The 20,049-nt window shown below is 42.9% G+C and overlaps 2 protein-coding genes across 2 annotated transcripts; both read left to right on the forward strand.

Moving 5' to 3' along the window:
• Positions 1-1,361: 1,361 nt before the first annotated feature.
• dhfr (dihydrofolate reductase) lies at positions 1,362-11,176 on the forward strand. The gene is made up of 6 exons (XM_027019889.2): positions 1,362-1,521; positions 2,055-2,104; positions 2,395-2,500; positions 2,786-2,912; positions 8,640-8,755; positions 10,960-11,176. Exons 1-6 carry the CDS (start codon positions 1,430-1,432, stop codon positions 11,039-11,041), a joined length of 573 nt encoding a protein of 190 aa, XP_026875690.2. The 5' UTR covers positions 1,362-1,429; the 3' UTR covers positions 11,042-11,176.
• Positions 11,177-14,767: 3,591 nt separating this feature from the next.
• Positions 14,768-20,014, forward strand: ankrd34bb (ankyrin repeat domain 34Bb). Its single transcript, XM_027019869.2, has 3 exons — positions 14,768-14,931; positions 17,509-17,717; positions 18,336-20,014. Exons 2-3 carry the CDS (start codon positions 17,515-17,517, stop codon positions 19,858-19,860), a joined length of 1,728 nt encoding a protein of 575 aa, XP_026875670.2. The 5' UTR covers positions 14,768-14,931; positions 17,509-17,514; the 3' UTR covers positions 19,861-20,014.
• The last annotated feature ends 35 nt before the right edge of the window (positions 20,015-20,049 follow it).

Genomic DNA, 20,049 nt, shown 5'->3' on the forward strand with positions numbered 1-20,049 from the left:
CTTATATAAATGCAGAATAAATCCACAATTCAAGAAATGTCTTGTTTATCATACAACAAACCTGTTTTTATTGGATCACCAACATGAGAATTGGTCACCTGTTGATAAATTCAAGGTTAGAGTACATGCTAGTACTTCTATAAATTAGGACTAATCTAAGCAGAGAGCAATTCTGGCTTTTGCATCTTGAAGTAAGAGGTGTCCATTCATTTAAAACTCTGAAACAGTGTTTAGTTTTTTTATTTTTATTTATTTATTTATTTATTTATTTGTCTTTAAGGTAGTTCATTAAGGCTTTACCCACAACCAGAAAGTTTCTGTTGTAATATTTTATAATACGCAAATTTCTATTCAAATTCAAAAGAGAAAACAAACTGTGTGGGTTTTTAAATGCTGTATGTATTCATTTTCTCGCCGTACTTTTTGCAGAAGGAAGCATGGCGTTCTGTCTTCGCCTGATGTGCCTCACCGTCCTGGTGCTGGCGGCTCACGTGATGCTCGCCGACGCAGCCGTCACCGTGAAGAAGCTCAGAGCCAGGGACCTGGCGGGCGACGCGCTCGGGAACAAACCCGAGCCCTACGTCAGGGCTTGGTGCAACGGCGTCAGCGGAGGCCGGACTTCTACGAAACCGGGTACGTCCTACCCAAGCTGGGATGACGAGTTCGGCTTCATCAACTGCAAACCCGGACACACTCTGAAGATGATTGTGTATGATGAAGATGTGAAGGATGATGACACCTTGGGCACCTGCAAAAAAATAGTTTCAAAGGGCACTTTTACTGATGTCGCATGCGCCATGGACAAAAAAGGCACTTTGATCTACAATTTATATGTAAGTTAAAGAGCTCTAGCATCCTCGGTGTCTGTCACACGTTAGTCCTGTAGTGTTAAATCCCAGAGTTCATATGGACCCAGACTGCTCAGAGTAGGCTTATGGGAACATGACATGTTAAACTCCCACAAGCAGCATGTGAGTCCAGTAAATTGTGAAATAACTTGCCAAATTCAAATGCAACGCAACAACAATAAAAAAGTGATTCTTTGCAAATCTGTTTGTTTCAATGGTGTCGAAGCAGCTGTTACTGTTGCAGCAGGATCACTGACAGTGAGGATCACTGACAGTCTTGGGGAGAAGATGTCCGTGAAAAAGAGGTGTTTGGCTCAAAACGAGCATAAAGAGCATTTAGCTCCTCTGCAAGTGAGGAGGTCAACCCTGCTGTTACAGTTCCAACTTCCTTTGTAGTCGGTGATCGTGCAAATCCTTAACTTGGGGAGCTTTGTCTGCAAAAGCAGGACGTAATTTGGTTCAACGCTCCCTCATCATCACGTTGACGTGTCCTATCGCGAGAGGCAGTACCCGGATTTCCGATATGGCGGGTCTGGTTTGTATCCCCCCGCGTTTGGTAGCGTTTGTTTTGGTCAGTAGACATGTCTCGGATATTAAACTGTATCATGGCTGTTTGCCCCAATGCTGGCATTGGCCAAAAGGGAAATCTTCCCTGGCATCCGCTAAGACTCAGGTAACCCCTCGTGTAACCCCAAGGCTATTTAGCCCCGAAATTAAGCCAAATACATTGTTTCATGCTAATAGCAGTAGCATGTTACTAGGGTAGTTAATTACGGTTGGCCTTTGTTCTCAAGTAATTAATTTAGCCCATTTTAAAATCCTTATATAAAAGCACCAATCAAGTTGTGTTTCGTGACTCTAAATAAACAATTCAAATTTTTAGATGCCGCTTCCCGACTAAGACGAGGCTTAAGGCTACTAACGAGTGTCGTGTAATATAACATTAGGCGATATTTTAGCTGATATTGTACTGAACCACTTCAGAATCCACCAGGAAGATACAGAGACCACGTCCTCTCCTTGAACCCCATGGAATGAATGTTATGATTTAAACGTCTAATCTTCAATATATAAACTGGTTCCTCCTGCTACTACTTCAGAAGCACTTTGTATATATCCACATACACCGCATAGCTTCCACACATTTAACTCCTGTATTAAATGCTCAGATCTAGTATTTATTCATTTGTTGTTGGTTTTTTGCAGTAAAGAGTTCAAACATTTTCAGAGGATGACAATGACTCCTACTGTAGAAGGTAACAGCCACAAAATCTAACTGCTTTCTCAAATATATCACATCTACATCACATATGGGCAGTGGTAGCTCAGTGGTTAAGGTCCTTGCGCTGTAATCAGGGTTACTGATTCCAGTCCCACCACTGCTGAGTTGCCATGGCTGGGCCCCTGAGCTCAAGTTGTACTCAGTCAAAAAAAAGTTGCTTTGGATAAAAGTGTCGGCTAATTGCCGTAAATACCAATTGTGTTTAATTGTAGAAGATATTTGTATTGTTCTTACCTGACACTGCTTGCATACCTGTTATGACAGGTAGAAGAAATGTGGTGATTATGGGCAGAAAAACATGGTTCTCCATCCCGGCTCAGAGCAGGCCTCTGAAGAACAGGATTAACATTGTCCTTAGCAAAGAGCTCAAGTAAGAAAACTCTTCTGTAGATCACTCAGGTACTGCTCTTATGGCTTTGTTCACAAATCTTTTAGTGGTGGACTGAAAGGAGTTCCAATGGCCCTCAGTAATTGTTTATAGGTAAACATTCGTTCAAGTCAGACACTCACAGGTTCTGTTGTCAACTTCAACCCACTTTTTGGTAACCTAGTGACAGAGTGTTAGTTTGCTTAGGAATCTGCTAGATTCCTGCATTGACCTGAGTGGTTAAGGAAGTTGATGGGTTTGGGTAACGGTGGCTGTCTCTTTCTTTAGGGAGCCCCCTGAGGGGGTGCATTACCTGGCCTCAGACTTCAGCTCAGCGCTCCGCTTGCTGGATACCCCAGAGTTGGCAGAAGTGGCTGACCAGGTGTGGATCATCGGTGGGAGCTCGGTGTATAAGGCAAGTGTAATTAAAACCAAAGTAAGTGCTCAGTAACTAGGCAGGGAAAAGGGGGTGGAGTAGAAGGCCATATATAATAAACATTTATTTAGAAACTTTATCAGGTTTGTTTGACAGAAAGCCATAGTCAGTTCTGTTCATTCATTTAAATTTAGCTGACACTTTTATCCAAAGGGACTTACAATTATGACTGAGCACAGTTTGACCAGTTGAGGGTTAAACTGTATGTATTTGTCAATAAAAAGTTAAAAGACTGAAATGAAATGCTTATAACTATTTCACTATACCATATAAACATCTGACAAAAGGATATATAAAAAAAAACTGAGGCTGCAGTGCTTGCTGTCTGGTCTGTAGTGGGATTGGCTTGTGTAAAGATCTTGATGGTTTATTGGTTAGTTTCTCAAAAGATTGACACAGACATTCATCAATGACACGTGGCGAGATGGATAAGACCTGAGTGACACACTAACCGATGAATCACACGGTGAGAGGCAGGTGACTTGTATCTTAACCTATAACTTAACCTCTATATCTAACCTCTCATAGGCTCTTTATTCTTACTGTCCACAAACTTTAAAAGGTAAGTTGCACAGATTCTGGAAATATTTGAACCATATTTCTATGTTATTGCAAACATATTAATGAAAACATAGTGAAACATCCCCCCCTCCCCCCTCCCAAAAAAAACCCAAAACAAAAAAAAACACGCCAGCACATTCATCAACCACCAAGGGTTATCAACAGGCACATCAACAGCACCTCTTGTTATTGGCAGTAAAGTACTAGCCACCAGGACCCATGGAGGTAAAGCTATACTCAACAAAGCTACTGACTCTGACAGCACAGAGGTCAGCTGTGGAGTGAATTTCTGACAGCAGACAGCAGTCGCCATCACCATAGACTCATAGGGAATACATGTTTCTGCGCCTCTAGGAACAGTTACTTTACCCAAGCTACCAGACTTTACCAAGCAATCAAAAGTCTGGCACTCTCTCTACAGCCTGCAATCTAGGTGACTTAGACAACATAGCACATTACTGGCTAAATAACTCTTGGTAATAAGTTAAAACATTCATACCCAACAGCCCTGGCAGTGAAGCCCTCTTTGACTGAGTAGCTACATCCAAATAATCTTTTATTACAAGAACACCCGTGGCAGGTAAAACTTTCCCAAGTACTTATACATCAAGCTGCAAGTTGCCCTGGTAGGGTCTCTCAAGTCCATTGGCTGCCTTAAGCTGTAACTTGTCCTGGACCTAGGGCTGAAAATATTGTCTAGAAAAACTCGGTAATTGTTGTTACCATAGAGCCAGTGTCGAACAATGAACAAACCTTTCGCTCCTGCCATTACTACTTCAACCACAAAGCACTGCCCTATAAGGTTTGAGGAGGCCTTATATTGACTAGAGCCTTGTTTTCCTCCTGATTGTTGGCTCCTTACACCAGGAGGTGCTAGTTAAAGTTGACTCATTACCTGATGCAGTAGTTGGTCCTTGGTTCAAATTCTGCTCCGCCAGTCCCTGCAACCCGGACTCTGCACCTAAAGAACATGACCTAGCAATATGACATATGCCATTACAACACAAGCAAATAGGCTTGCCAAAACGATATTGCCCAGAGCAAAAATGACGCTCCCTTAAAGCTACTGGTGTTGCTGCCATGTTCAACTGCTTCAATATGGCATGTAACTGGGCCTGCTGTTTACGCAGACACTCCCTTAGGTTAGCCACATCATCTGGTCTAGTTAGAATATTATTTGTGTCTGCTTACCTCCCGCTATCAGCTTGTACCTGAGAGTGGCAAGAATAGGACCCAACCCGAAACTGAGACGGGTGTACCCCCTCTGCCACCTGTTGCAAAGCTTCACTACGTATGGACAGGAAAGTGTTACCTGACTTTGATCTTACTAATTGTTTCAGTTCCCTCCTAAACATACGATTCCCTAACTTGCTTAATAAACTGATCCCATATCTGAATTTAGCATACCCCTAGGATCTACCACTTCCATCAGTGACATTAGAGCATGGGAAAATGCATATGGGAATTTAAACGGTGAAAAGCCTCTTCTATCTATTCTTCAACCATTAATGGGCGGGATTCCTGAAAACTCTGGGCATTTTAATTTTTTGAGGAATATAAACAAGTCTGATGGGAGTCAATTTACTCACTGATGTACCAGGAAGGCCCTACCTACTGGAAATTCATTGGGTAGCAGGTTCTGTTGACTGTGCAGCTCCTAACTTTGCAGTTCCTACCTGTGCAGATGAACGCTGATGTAACTGTGGGTTATCTACCTGTAGCTGATTCAGTTGCTCAGTTAAGGTCCTGATCTGCTCTTCCACATGTTCTGTTGATATTATTAACCCTATACAAGCAATCAAAAATAAACAAAGGAATATTAGGGTTAGGGTCCAGGACTTGGGGCTTCTTACTAGGACACTGATTCCCCTCCACGACCTTAAAAACACAAATTCCAATCTTTGTCACCACCTGGGAGGCAACCTTGCTAACTACGCTAAATGTGGAATCCGGCACCGAAGACTCGGGTCCTCTGGGTAATCACCAACCAGAAAAAAACGCAAACTACATCACCCTCACTTCTTTCTACAGAGAATGAGGGAACCCTGTCTGTCTCTACACAAGCACTTAGCCATTAAAGGAATAGCACAGTTTGTGACCGTATAACATCAAAATGTATTTATCCAGTTTTGCAGTCTAAAATTGACAGATCACAAACAAAAAAAATATGAGCCATATAAGATTTATCACTACAAATAGCCAACTGTGTACAGGTTCACTCAGCATTCCTATGCATTCCCGTGTCCTAGAGAAATTCCTCTCTCCATCAGAGGAAGAGCAACAGTAATTCCTAGAGGTGGCTTAAGCAGTCTCCCTTTCCTTTTTGTTTTGTGCCGTTTCCCCTTTATTCCTTTATACCTTTATTATCCAGGTATTTTCAGCCACCTTTCACAATGTGCCTTAAATGTCGCGTAGTTGCCTGTTATTCTAGTGAACGTAATATTAATGTTCTAGTGAACATTAATAAAATTCTAGTCGATGATTACTGGGCATGTTTTTCCTAGCTACGCTTATTCAATAAACCTTGTTATATATTATGTAGCTTGTTTATTATATCTGAGTCGAGAGTGATATTCAAATGTTTAGTAGACAAGAATTAATTGTGTATCGAATTGATGACTTCTATGAGATGAGACTGAACTGTTAATATATTCATTAAAATGTATATATTTTCCCTGCTAATTTACAAAGGCCAAACACTAAGCTCGGTGACTACTGCAGCTAGCTTACTTACACTTTTTTTGTAAAATAGTAACTATTAATTTTACTTAAAAAAATATATATACAAGGTGTACTCACATTTATACACCAGTTTTGCTGCCACTGTTGCTGCTAAACTTGCCATTGTCCACCTTTATTCCCCCAGAATTTTCCTACTTTTGTGCTTTGCATTGTGGGACAGTAGTGTCCATCCACCCCATACTCAAAAACTGACCCTTTCTAAGTATGCATTGTGAAGTTTTGAGTACACTCAACTTTGACACTTTTAACAATACTACAAATTACATAATTAAAAACTAGTTATTGTTAGTAATTGGTACACAATTGGGACATACCCAAAGTAAGTAAAAACCACGGAGCATTTAGGAAAACAACCGTATATGTTTGAGCTTACATCGGCGGATATTTCAGTTCTCATACAAAACTGATTTTAACAGATTTACTAGATGTCTTGACTGATTAACTCAGTCAATAGACTGACTTGAGTTATATATCCAGGGCAGTGGTAGCTCAGTGGTACTCCACTAGTAATCACAAGGTTGCCAGTTCATTCCCCACCACTCCGAAGTTACCACTGTTGAGCCCCTGCACCAAACACTTAATCCTCAGTTGCTCAAGTTGAGCAAGTATTCACTCAAGTATTCAGTCATAATTGTGAGACACTTTGGATAAAAGTGTCAGCGAAATGCCGTAAATGTAAATGTACCACTTAAGTGGTGGAAAAGCTAACGTTAACTAAAAAGCTAGCTATAGAGCGGGTATCTCTAAGCAACTGAACTAGTTAACTTCTGAATTATTTCTTGTTGACTATAAATTAAAAAATAGCTACCAAAGGGAAGGATAAATACAGTTCGTAGATTTATATGACGCACTATTTCTCTGAATGGGACACAGGTAGCGAAACTAAATCACCCTCCGTGTAAATAAGATATCTAGTTCACCAAACTATTTCAATAGCTAGCTACTTAGTTACTTGGAACTTCCTAGTAGCTAGCTAATGTTATGTATGTAACATTGCCTAGTTACTTAATTTTACCTAGCTACCTGTTTTCGATCTCACCATCACCACAAAATAAACTGGCAATAGTTGTTAGATGTAATGTAAGATGGTCTGGATTCAACCAACAAAAAGTAGATAAAATCTCATAGCTAGCTATCTACTTACAAGTTGTGGTCCGGTTGTGATGTGATCTTTTCGACATCAAACGCTGAGCAACTCCTCCTAGATATTGTCATTTTCGAGAAATTGTCCACAGTGAAGCAAATGAACAACTTGTCTGGTGTCCTGCCCATTTCTCAATTGTCGTCATTTTGTTCGTCACTATACTTGCAGAACCTGATATAGTGCCTGATATAGTGCCTGATGTAGTGCCTGATGTAGTGCCTGATGTAGTGCCTGGGGCAGAATGATTTTAATCAGTCGAGACTATTGCTACAAGTCCTAGGCATTTGGGTGTAGGCCTGTTTTAGCTTCCTGATTTGCTTATGCGAGATTTGCATTTGAAAGAGAATGTAGAAGAGTTTGAGGTTCATGGTATGTCAGTTCCATGTGCTGAATTCTCCTTATTCCACTTTGAAAAGGGAAAAACAAAGCATTGCTTTGTTTTTTTCATTCCTGTTTTAGCTCTAGTAACTGTGAGTCCTACTACTGTTATTTCCAGTGTCTTTGTGGTTGTAGTGGTCTGAACAATACTGTTTAATTTCTGAAGTTTTTACTGTCAGGACCGTAAACGCAGTGTTCAAACGCGCGCGCACACACACACACACACACACACACACACACACACACACACACACACACCAGGCTGTCTTCCCGCAGTCCCTCCACGTAGCCCCTCCTCTTCCTTGTAGTCAGTAGTCATGGGAACGGTGCTGCTCAAGGACGCTTTCATAAAGGCCGCTTCTCCATCACACTCCTCACCAGTCCCTTTCTCTCTCACTCTCTCACCTTCCTTTTCTTTTCATCTTCTTCTTGCTCTGTCGTTGAACGTCTTTTTTTTATGAGGTTCGTTTCGGTGAATTTAGTTTTTGATTTCCATCATGGTACTTGGAGCGGTTCGATTTAGTGGACAACTGTCTCGGAAGTCACAGTTTAGTTATGAAATGTGTGTTCTGGGTGACCTGTTAAGCTCGTACTTTCACTTTTCTTGGTTGCTTGGTTTTCTGAGTATGCTATATTTGTGTTTTTATCACCTGCCCTTCAAGAACGAGAATAAAGAATGGCTTGGTCAGTGGTAATATGTACAACAGCAAAGATAATAATAACAATAATATGAAATTTAAATGTGGAGGCAATGCTTGCTCTTAATATATTTAGAGAGAGAGAGAGAGAGAGAACAGAGGAAGTATAGCTGGTGAATAACTTAAAATCAGCTTCTGTAGTGTTGTAGTTCTAATGGGTGAATTTCTCTCTGATGCCCACAGGAGGCGATGGAGAGCGCTGGACACAAGCGTCTGTTTGTAACAAGGATTCAGAAGCAGTTTGACTGTGACACTTTCATTCCTAACATCGACCTGGATAAGTACAAGCTGCTGCCCAAGTAAGTGTCCTGCAACCGCTCCTATCACAGTTGAGATCATGTCAAATGGAAATCATAAAAATAATTTTCCTTTCTCTGACATCTTTCCCACCGAAGCGAGATATTTGTGGAGTGGTGAGAATTTACTCATCACGATTTGATTGGCTCATGAATATACAACATTTAATTGGTTAATCCGATTTTTTTTCCCTGCCTGCTTGCCCTCGGTGACATAGCCAAAAACCAGAAGACATTTTGAGGTTGCTGCATTTTGATGAAAGATATTTGAAGAATTTTGTCTTCAAATGATGATGCTGAGGAATCGATTACATTCACAGCATTTGGTAGATGCCCTTGACTAGAGTAGCTTACAGAACTGCTTTGTAGTTTCTATAAACTACATATCCTCATCCTCAGACTAAAGCCATGGCTGGAGCAGACGTATGACCAGGAATCCTGCATGTGCAACCAGCAACATGAACCAACAAAGCAAAAACTGACAGTTTAGTATTCAGCTTGGCTTTAAAAATAGACCAAAGCTTAACCATGGATAACACTACTTCATAACAGTTAAAGCACTGCTACATGGAGGAGGAAAAAAAACATCAAAGGTTTTGTTTCCAGTTTCATTGCTGATCATAGCCACCTGACTGGATAACCTCACGCTTACTAACGGGGTTAGATTTAAGCAGACACCCTCTTCCAGAGACATCCATCACCGACAAAAATACTTTTTTTTTTTTTTTTACACCTAGGGACTAAACTTGCTGATGTCATTGTCCAGATCCTGTTCTCACAGAAGTCTCACCCCAATTCTGCCCAAACATCGTGGCTCATCAAATCATCCATTAATAATTGCGTGTATGTGTGCGTGTGCATGTGCGTGCGTGCGTGCACACGCACACGGATGAGTGCATCAGCGCAGTCAGGTTGAGATTGAAAGACAAACAGAAATAACAGCTTGCGCAGTGCCTGGTAACAGCTCGGTTCTGATCTGTATTCAGTCGTACCATCCAGCTAGTTAGCTGAGTGGCCTGTTAAGGTTTCAATGAGCACATCACATAACCCGCTTTCTTTTCATATCATCACAAAAAGTAGCACCTTTTCTACTCAAAAGCTTTTGAGATATAAAAAAACGCATCTCTGCACAGATATTTTAAGGGTCCATGCGGCATTTTTGCCCTTTGAAGTCATTTCAGACTGTGCTTTGCCTTTGAACATAGTTATTTCATACTGTGCTTTTGTGATAATGTTACTGCAGTGCTAACATGCATTTCATTACCATCCCTTCAAGAAAACCAGGAACTTGTCCCCATTTCTGCTGCTGAAGTGGGAACGTTTTGGCCCCATACACACGGATACCGGTGAAACTATTTCCCTAACCCTAGACAACAACAGCCCCACCTGCTCAAGTTGTGCTCATAGCAGTTTCAGTGTTGGCATGTCTGCAGATATCAGGCTGTTCCCTTCAGGCTGCTCTTTATTGTTGCTATTGTAGTGTCCATTGTTGGCCAGTGGAGGGTGGGCTTTGAGTCTTGGTTTCGCTCAAGGTTTCTTCCCTAGGGAGTTTTTCCTTGCCACTGTCACCCTTGGCTGCTCACTGGGGGCTTGGACTTGGACATGTGTAAAGCTGCTTTGTGACAACATCTGTCGTAAAAAGCGTCATATAAATAAATTTGACTTTGATTAGTCCTCTGGACAGCCCATATAGGGTAAATGGAGGCATCACACCCAGCTCAGTCAGCGGTTGCACCACTCCCGACTTAGTGCCAAATAGCTTGTCCGTGTTTGTGGAATGGGCCCCCATTTGAACAGTTCGTGCTGAAAGGACACTTGACTGTCAGGAAAGCTTTAGGGTGCTTGCGTAACATGGAGACTTCATTACAGTACAGTGCTGTTTTTACAAAAGCATGTACATGAATTTCAAATTTGCTGTGTGGCAAATCTGTTCTCTTCCTGAACCGAACAGTTCAGTTCCGACTTGAGGTCTTCCGAAGGAGACGCTTTGTAAGTTGGATCACGTGGGTTAAATTGTGGTTGGAGAACTGTCTAAAGGTAGCGCTCCATTATAAAATCACTGCTGTATGTTGTCACTTATAACTTCCACACACCACCACCACCCACATAAAAAACTAAATGAATCGCTGCATATAATACATCCATCACAAGTGTGGAATTTTGGCTAAATACCACGGATTCCCCTACGTCTCTGGTTTTGGATCCAGGTTCTCCGGTGTCCCGGGCGGGATACAGGAAGAAAACGGCCTGCAGTACGTCTTCGAAGTGTACGAGAGCACGGACCACTGATGAGGAACTTCGCAAGCATGCAGGCACACATCGCTGCTATCCATCCTCCACATCTCATGGCTCATGTCATTGGTGTGAAAAGGACAATATATATAGGCGAGTTTGTGCCTCTGCTATTAAAAGTGTTCATCTCCATATCTTCTGTGTGTCTGTTTGTATGTACAGTTATGTTGAAAATAATAGCAGTCTAACATCACTAATGTATTTAATTACTGATTTTGGCAGAAAAAATAATACAACATGGGGGAAAAAAATTCAGGGCTAGGTGTAACCGAGTCATGGGCAACCAACAGAATCAACAGTCATGACATGCATGCTGCTAATTGGGTGTAATTGATTCATTTAATGAAAGGGGCGTGTTCAAATTAATAGCATTCTGGAGTTCAATTAGTGAGGTCATTCATTCTATGAGTAAACAGGAGTCAATTATGGCCCTTATTTAAAGAAGGAGAGCAACAAATGTTGTACCTGCTGGTTGTAGCCCTTGCTCAGTGAGTAAAATGGGTCGTTCCAGACATTGTATTGAGAGAAAAAAACTTTGATCGAGAAGTTGTTTGGAGAGGGGAAAACATAAAGAAGTGCAGAAAATAATTGGCTGCTCAGCTAAAAGGATCTTGAATGTTTTAAAATGGCAAAAAAAAAAAACTACCATCCTCGTAGATCATAGAATAACAAGAATGGCAAAAAAGCATCCAATGATCAGCTCCAGGGAAATCAAAGATGATCTGAGGTCATTCATTCTCTGAGGAAACAGGTGTGAATTATGGCCCTTATTTAAAGGAGAGCAGCAAATGTACCTGCTGGTTATAGCCCTTGCTCAGTGAGTAAAATGGGCCGTTCCAGACATTGTACCGAAGGAGAAAGAACTTTAATCAAGAAGTTGATTGAAGAGAGGAAAACATAAAGGAGTGCATAAAATAATTGGCTGCTAATAATATATTAATTCATTAAATAATTCTGCTAAAATCATCTCAAATGCTTTAAAATTGCAAACAAAACCCAAAATACATGGTAGGAAAATGAATACTACCATCCGCATAGATCATAGAATAACAAGAATGGCAAAGAAGCCTCCAATGATCAGCTCCAGGGAAGTCAAAGTAAATCTTCAGTTACCTGTGAGTACTTCAACAATCAGAAGATGACTACGTGAAGCCAAACTATCTGCAAGAAACCCTCGTAAAGTACCATTGCTGAAAAAAAGACGTGTTGAAAAGGTTACAGTTTGCCAAAGAACACACTGACTGGCCTAAAGAGAATGGCGCAACATTCTATAGACAGATGAGAGCAAGATTGTCCTTTAGACCCAATAAGAACAGTTTGTGAGATGACCCATAAACACTGAATTCAAGCCACAGTACACTGTGAAGACTGTAAATCATGGAGGTGCAAGCATAATAGTTTGGGGATGTTTCTCATACTTTGAAGTCAGACCCATTTATCGCATACCAGGCACCATGGACCAGTTTGAATATATCAGAATAACGGAAGAGGTCATGTTGCCTTATGCTGAAGAAGAAACATCTTGAAATAGGTGTTTCAGCAGGACAACGACCCCAAACACCACAGCAGGCGGGCAACATCCTTGTTCCAGACCAACAAGATTGAAGTTATGAAGTGGCCAGCCCAATCCCCAGACCTCAATCCGATTGAGAATTTGTGGAGTGACATCAAAAATGCTGTTTTTGATGCAAAACCCAAGAATGCAGAAGAGCTGTGGAATGTCGTCCAGTCAGCTTGGGCTGGAATATCTGTTTGCAGGTGTCAGATGTTAGTTGACTCCTTGCCACAGAGATGTAAAGCAGTTATCAGAAATAAAAGATATACTAAATATTAGTTCAGTGATCAAAAGAAAAACTAAATCTGTAACTTTGTTTATACTGTAAATATTTAAGTTTGTAAATGAAAATGAAGATGCTGCTATTTTCTTTTAACAGCCCATTATTCTTTTTCTTTATTTTCAGTTTAAAAATTATTTCGTTCATGTTTTCATTTAGAATTGAATGTGCAGTGCTCCCAGTGCCTTTGTGTATATGGAAATAAATGCTATTATGAGGATTGAGCTTTTTCTCAGTTGTTTTAAACACACTGCTATTATTTTGCACATAACGGAGTGTGTGTGTGTGTGTGTGTGTGTGTGTGTGTGTGTGTGTGTGTGTGTGTGTGAGTGATTGAGAGACAGAAGTGGCTGTGTAGCCCAGCTCAAATTTGACTCTCCCACTTTACTCCGCTCATGAATTTGCATTTTTATCTTGTGTCTTGGAGAACTAATTACTGCCAAAAAGGTTCTTGTGTGGTTTTCAGGTTGGATGACAATATTGCCGAGCATCACGCCTGCTCCCTCCACACCCTGCCACCTTTCCCAACTTGCCTGCACTAACACAGCCCTCTTTTTTTTTTTTTTTAAACATCCCTGTAGTCAGGTCTGCCCTTTTGAGGCTGATTGGTTTCAGGCCTGCCAGGAGGCTACATTGCCTTGTACTAAGTGGGACATTAGTTTGATTGACAGGCCAGCAGCCTGCCTCTTCGGTGTTCCTGAAGTGACTCTTGCACCTAATTGCATATGCAACCGTTCGATCCTAAATAGCCGTCTTCCTCTTTTTTAACTTGCCATTTTGCTGCTGGGAGTTAACGTGGCTACATGGAGCACCGCCTTGGGTCAAATTGAACACTTCTAGTTCACCAACAGGCTTGTGTGTAGTGACATCCACTCAGTATTCTTTCAGTGACTTTCTTCAGCATCCAATTTTCTTATGAAGTATAAGGAAAGCAGTAGAGAGTGGAAAGTCTAGGAAAACTGTAGGAATGTCTAGGTAGCCATGAATGTGCTCGTTGAGAACTGGATGTGCAATTTTCCTGGGGCTATTACCTGTTTTAGACAGTATTACCCATTGTAGCCTTATAGCATTGAGATCTTGCTGTTTAATCTTGATATGCATAATTGCAGGGCATTGTAAACCTACAGGGTGGAGAAATGGATGCATTGTGTTTCAAAACCAACGAACAAACATTGGATTTTGCTTGCGTGGTGCCTCTTGAAAGTGCATGTCATCACAAAACAGATTACAGACCAGCAGTGAACAAGTGAAAGGTAAAAGTGACCGTGAAAACATCCCCAGAAGCTTTGAGAGGAGCTGAGAACCAATCGAGGTTGCAATCCCCCTCTGGGTGGCAAAAAACCAAAACTGGTCTGCTGGGAGTTTGCTACTCTGTTCCACTAGTTCTGTACTGGGGCTTTAAATGATGAAAAAAATAAATACTTTTCACTTTTTTTTGTTTTCTTTTTAAAAAATAAAAAAAAAGCATTCATTCTTTTGAGCACATTAAATCTGCCCTTGTTTCTTGGTCCTGACCACCTGCTTCACTCAAGACGACCCCTACACCTCTGCCGCCCCGCGTCATTGTAGGAGAAAGGAAGGAGGCGCGCGGGCGGACCTACGTCACGGTTCAGGGACGCCATGACGTCACAGTCACGGAGCTGCGGGGGCAGAATGCTTGCACACTCCATCCACGAGCTCAGTAACCTCGTTCACAAAGGGTCGAATAATGGCCCGATTGCGCATACGCGCGCGATGTGCGAAGGCAGCACGGCCGTGTTAAGCCAGCCTCTCCCTCCTCCCCGCGTGTCTCGCACCCACTCGACTTTAAGGGGCCGACTGTATCGAGACCTGAGAGCTCGCGCACCTGTTCCGTCTCGTGCTCGTCCCTCGTTCATGCGCGCACACACACACACACACACTCACGCTCGCTCTCATTTATAGTGTGCACTTGTTGACTCTTCAGATCTTCTGATCTGGCGCGTCGGGTAACACGCGGCCTTTTTTTTTTTTTTTTGGAGTGAGAAACTTGAACCAAAACCGAGAGGGACCGAGGTCTGCAGAGCGCGAGAGGTGAGCATCAGTGCTCCAAACGAGCTGCGTTTAACGTCTGTTTTCTTGCACACTTCCTTTATGTCTTTTATGTCTTGGCTTTTGGATGTTTAAAACTGCATTTAGGAGCGTCGAACATTTTTTATTATTATTGCTTTAAAAAGATAGTGTTGAAGTTTGCATTTCCAGTTGTGAAAATTGAAGTTTAGATGTATGCAGTTTAATAATAATCAGATATACCGTTCTGAGCTTTGAATGCAGAGCGTTTTCTTGTCGCCTTTGATTCGGGCATGTGTGTGTCTAGCGGCTGAAGTGTTGATTCAAGTTGTTGACCTTGCCTTCAGATCACCCTTAAACGCCTGTTACGTGATCTGCAAACTATAGACTGCACCATACAACACAGATGCAGTATTTTCTGTTGTCACGGTTGCTGCGGTAACCACAAAAACTTTCAAGTGGTGGAAACTTATTTTATACGTATGCAAGGAAATATTTAGGCTATATCTTCCCTTCGTCTAAACTAATTTCAGTGTCTCCTTCTGTTATTTATAAATTTAAAAAAAAAACCGTGCTTCATTATAGCTTATGTCATTTCAAACTTAAAGATCAAAATGGATGCTTTTAATTTATGAAGCTTTAATCATCCTGATAAATAAATCTAAAATAATTAGGCACATCGGATAATGTGCGAGAGGGCACTCGCCCTAGCAGGTGATGAGACCGAGCAGGGGAAAACAGCGAATATAATTAAGCGTATTGCGATATGTGGCATGAATCACCACTCCGCGCAGGTGAGTCGAGTGGCCTGTTTGGTGTTCCAATTGAGCGCGTTCTCGCAAACAATCGCAAGCCCTGCAAGATCTGCGTGTTAATGCGAGCTGTTCCACCCGCTCCGGCGCGAGCCAGGGAGAGCGAGGGCGCGAGACTGAGCGCGAGCGAAAGCCCATTAAGCATTCTCTCTGTTCGGGGGCCGATTGAAGGCTCGGAGAAAAGCGCGCCGTGGCTATAAATGCCAGCCCGGGGGTGGGGGGGGGGTGCGGTGCGGGTTGGGGTGGGGTGGGGGGGCATTATTAGCCTGATCCTAGACGTCCTGCCGGTAGAGCGCGTGTACTCCATCAATCAAGAGGCCGCGTGCGGGCCCCATTACCTACCTACACATTTTTATCTGAAAAACCTGCTGGAATAGGAAGATCAAATTGAATAAAACAATGGAGTTGCAAACAGTCGCTAATTAATGTTCCTCACAAAGCCTTACATTCAATGTGCTTTTTCTTTTGTGTGTGTGTGTGTGTGTGTGTGTGTTATTCCTTCTATTCACACTAATAGCATGAATATATTAAGGAAACAATATTATACATTTACCAATTATATTAGCTATGTGCTATATTTAGCTGGGCATGCAAGAATACACGATGAAAATTATTTTAAAAGCCTTTTAAAATAAATATATATATATATATATATATATATATATATATATATATATATATATATATATATATATATATATATAGTGAAATCCAGAAATCACTGCATATTTAAACATCTCTCCTCAAGGACTGGCCAAAATAACATCAGCTCACACTGTTCCCGTTTAGAAATCTTTGCTATTGCATATAAATAATGAAATAAATAAGAAAAAAAAAAGTTATTTTAAAGAACTCCAGCAATTCACTGAACAGTTTAGTGCCTGTTAAAGGGGCACCAATTTATCTGGCTATCTGCACGTTAGGCTATAGTTCTTTGTGCCCCCTCCTCCCTCAAAGTCACATACTCATTTTTTGCAGCTAGAATGTGCAAAACAGATTCTGGACTTCTGTACAAATGAGGAGACAAGGCTACACACCCAGTTGAATCTACAGAGGAATGCCATCATTCAGCAGGCTAAAAGAGTTTTTCAGGCTTCTGTAGCTCACACATTAAGATAGATAGAGCATGATGCTAGAAACACCAAGGTCATGTGTTCAATTACTAGGGATGTACTTTCAGACTGATAAAGTAGCCCTGGAGAAGAGTGCCTGCCAAATGGCATACATGTAAAAGTAAGATTTTCAGAAACTCAGCATGACTTTTTTTTTTTTTTACCTCTGGCACAGTCAAAAAACTGCACACAAATGAGAGGACAATTCCAGCTTAGAAGAAAAAGAGGGGAAAAAAACACCGTACAGTGACAGAATCTAATCAAGAGGGTTATGTCATGGGTTTGGATAACCGAGGCAGGTCTCTCGGGTCTTTCCTGTCAAGTACCATTCTGATCTTCCCCCAACAGTCATTACAACCAGTGTCTTCCCATTATTCCGTGTCTGTCCATGAGGGGCAAGATGTGAACAAACTGTTAGCATACTGATTTAAGGAATACACCCACCCAGAATGCTAATGGAGCCAACAAGAAAGAAGCAAATTTGCATGACTCATTACCATAATGGCATCTGAACCCTACTAACCATCATGTTATTACATTTTTTTGCATTGGTGAACTCAACTGTGTAAATTCCTGAACTCAACTCTTTATGCCCCACAGACAGCTGACCTAAGCTTAGATGCCCTTCAATTACCCACAATCCCTTAAGCCACATATAATTCTGCCTTTCTAAAAAGGCACTCATGGAGGACTCTACGGAGGTGCGGACCGATGGCAACTCCCTCCTAAAGGCCGTTTACCTCTGCCGCTTGCGACTGACCCGATTGCTGCTGGAGGGCGGGGCTTACATTAATGAAAGTAACGAGCGTGGAGAGACGCCACTGATGGTAGCCTGCAAGACTCACCACAATGACACTCAGAGTGTGCCAAAACCCAAGATGGTCAGGTACATCATGCTCAAATCTTTGAATGGACAACTGTTGCATTGTTATTCTCAGAGACTGTCAGCCTGCCTGCCTCAGCCACTGTTTATTGTCTAACAGGGATGATAGTTTCGGTACGTGTCAATTTTGTTGTGCAGCATTGCAGCATTGCTAACTTAAGATGTGATGCAGTCCTTAACTGCCTTTTGCAGTGACTCAGATTTTAATGCTCCACCATACCAACTTAAGTCCCAGAGCAAGCCTTTCATAGCTTTCCTGCTGGTTTAGTTCATAAAGGGTCTTTCAGGACTACACACTGAAAGTTTCAGTAGTCACTGAAACAAATGTTCTCAACTCAGGACCTTGAAACTTTGAAATCCCTGGTATTTATTTGAACAGTTGATGTAATCGATTGGTCACTTTGTCATTACACCTCGCTCCTGGGTAAAGGGGGGTGGGGGTGAAAAAGGGATACCTGGTCCTTAAGAGCTATGATTTCAATTAATAAAGGCATAAAGTAACTACCAGTGAATACAAAATCTAGGACTGCAGTTTGGATAAAAGGTCCACAACTGAAGATCTCTGCTCTAAGGTTTGGTGTCTCGCTTGAGCAAGGGGTAATTGCTCCATGCATTCCGCAGGTATCTCCTGGAGAATGGCGCAGACCCGAATATCCAGGATAAATCTGGCAAGACAGCACTGATGCATGCCTGTGTGGAACGGGCTGGGGAGGAGGTTCTGTCCCAGCTGCTGTCCAGCGGAGCAGATCCAAGTTTAGAGGACCACTCCGGTTCCTCTGCACTGGTGTACGCCGTCAATGCTGGGGACAAGAAAGCTTTGCGAGTGTTACTGGATGCCTGCAAGGCCAAAGGCAAGGAGGTCATCATCATCACCACAGACAAACTCCTTTCTGGGAGGCAAATGACCAAACGGTACCTAAATATCCCTCCTTCGCCAGACTCGGAGGACCATTTGCACTGTGCTCCCACTGCCTGCATGTCACCCTCCGAAATTCAGCTCTGCGCTCCTCATGTCTCTCCACAGTCAAGCCAGTCAGAGACTGCTCTTGTAAACCTGAGGGAAAACCAGGGAAAGGGTCACACCTCAGACATGGTGACAAGCGTTTGTCCGAAGCAGGCGTCGCCCATGCAGGATCCAAGCACAATGCGAGCAGTGGGTGTGGCCAAGCTTCTGCACTTACAGAGGCTCCACTCGGAGCCGTGGCTAAAGATCCCTCCGTCCCTGTTGCTCCAGCAGAGCAAGGCCTCCTCACTGACCGAGGAGCTCCTGGATATCACCCCAGAAGAGGAGCTCTCCTTTGGCTTCAACTGCCACCAGCCCTTGCCTCAAAAAGTGCCTTTGGTCACTCGGCATCAAAGCATTGATGCCAAAGATGCCACTGGTCTGCTCCGTGCCTTGGACCAAGCGGCTGCAGCTGAGAACGAGCAAGCGAAGGAAGCGAAATGGCTGAACCGCAAAATGTCCTACGATGGCATTTTGCTGCCACACTCCACCTCACACCAGAACCTCCTCAAAGCTGCCTCGGTCACAGAGCCCGTCCCTGTGGGCGAAGACCCATACTGCCCGCCCAACCTAGTCGTGTCCAGTCTGCGCAACGTGGTCCATCGCCGCAACATTGGCATGGACCATTACAGCTCAGACTCCCAGCTTCCCCAGTTTGGGAGCCAGCACTCGGACGACTCCGGCAAGGCCAGGGCAGGGGCGGAGGGTGGCGCAGGGGTGACGGAGAAGCGCAAGTTGATCTCCAGCCGATCCTCCACCCTGTCTGGTTCAAGGGAGTCCCTGGAGAGCATCGTCCAGCGGAGGAGTCCAGCGTTGGCAGAGCGTCGGGGTTCCACAGCTCTCCTGCTGGACCATATAGCTCAGACGCGGCCAGGCTATCTGCCGCCGCTAAACCCCCACCCGCCCATCCCTGATATCAAAGCCAGCACCTCCAATAGACCCACCGGTGGAACCAAGCCTGGGCCCGCCCCTTGCGCTGTGCCTGGGAACGTATCCATTGCATCTGGCCCGAGACATTTTGTCCCCTGTGCCCCAAGCTTTCCCAGAGACCCGAAGGCCAAGAAGACTCTACTGAGAAGGCATTCCATGCAGACGGAGCAGATCAAGCACCTGGTTAACTTTGAGGAGATCTTTGGACAGTAAATGCTTGTGCACGTTTTGGGCAGTATGACAGCTACAGGTGGGCGCAAACCATCCCGAAGTGATGAATGCATGATTGTGATTCATAGTAGTCAAACATTGTGTTCATTCTGCTTATTTGGGTGTGAAAATGCACTGGCTGTTTAAAATGCACGATTCAAGATAAACGTTCATTTTTAAGTGTCTTGAGAA

The sequence above is a fragment of the Electrophorus electricus genome, chromosome 5 (genome assembly GCF_013358815.1).
Source record: "Electrophorus electricus isolate fEleEle1 chromosome 5, fEleEle1.pri, whole genome shotgun sequence".
NCBI lineage: Eukaryota > Metazoa > Chordata > Actinopteri > Gymnotiformes > Gymnotidae > Electrophorus > Electrophorus electricus.

Excerpts from the sequence above, each read along its gene's own strand:
- dhfr (XM_027019889.2), top strand. The coding sequence starts at position 1,430 with ATGTCTCGGATATTAAACTGTATCATGGCTGTTTGCCCCAATGCTGGC. Across the intron at positions 2,501-2,785 it reads GTCCTTAGCAAAGAGCTCAA|GGAGCCCCCTGAGGGGGTGC; the intron begins GTAAGAAAACTC and ends CTCTTTCTTTAG. Across the intron at positions 8,756-10,959 it reads AAGTACAAGCTGCTGCCCAA|GTTCTCCGGTGTCCCGGGCG; the intron begins GTAAGTGTCCTG and ends TTTTGGATCCAG.
- ankrd34bb (XM_027019869.2), top strand. The coding sequence starts at position 17,515 with ATGGAGGACTCTACGGAGGTGCGGACCGATGGCAACTCCCTCCTAAAG. Across the intron at positions 17,718-18,335 it reads CCAAAACCCAAGATGGTCAG|GTATCTCCTGGAGAATGGCG; the intron begins GTACATCATGCT and ends TGCATTCCGCAG.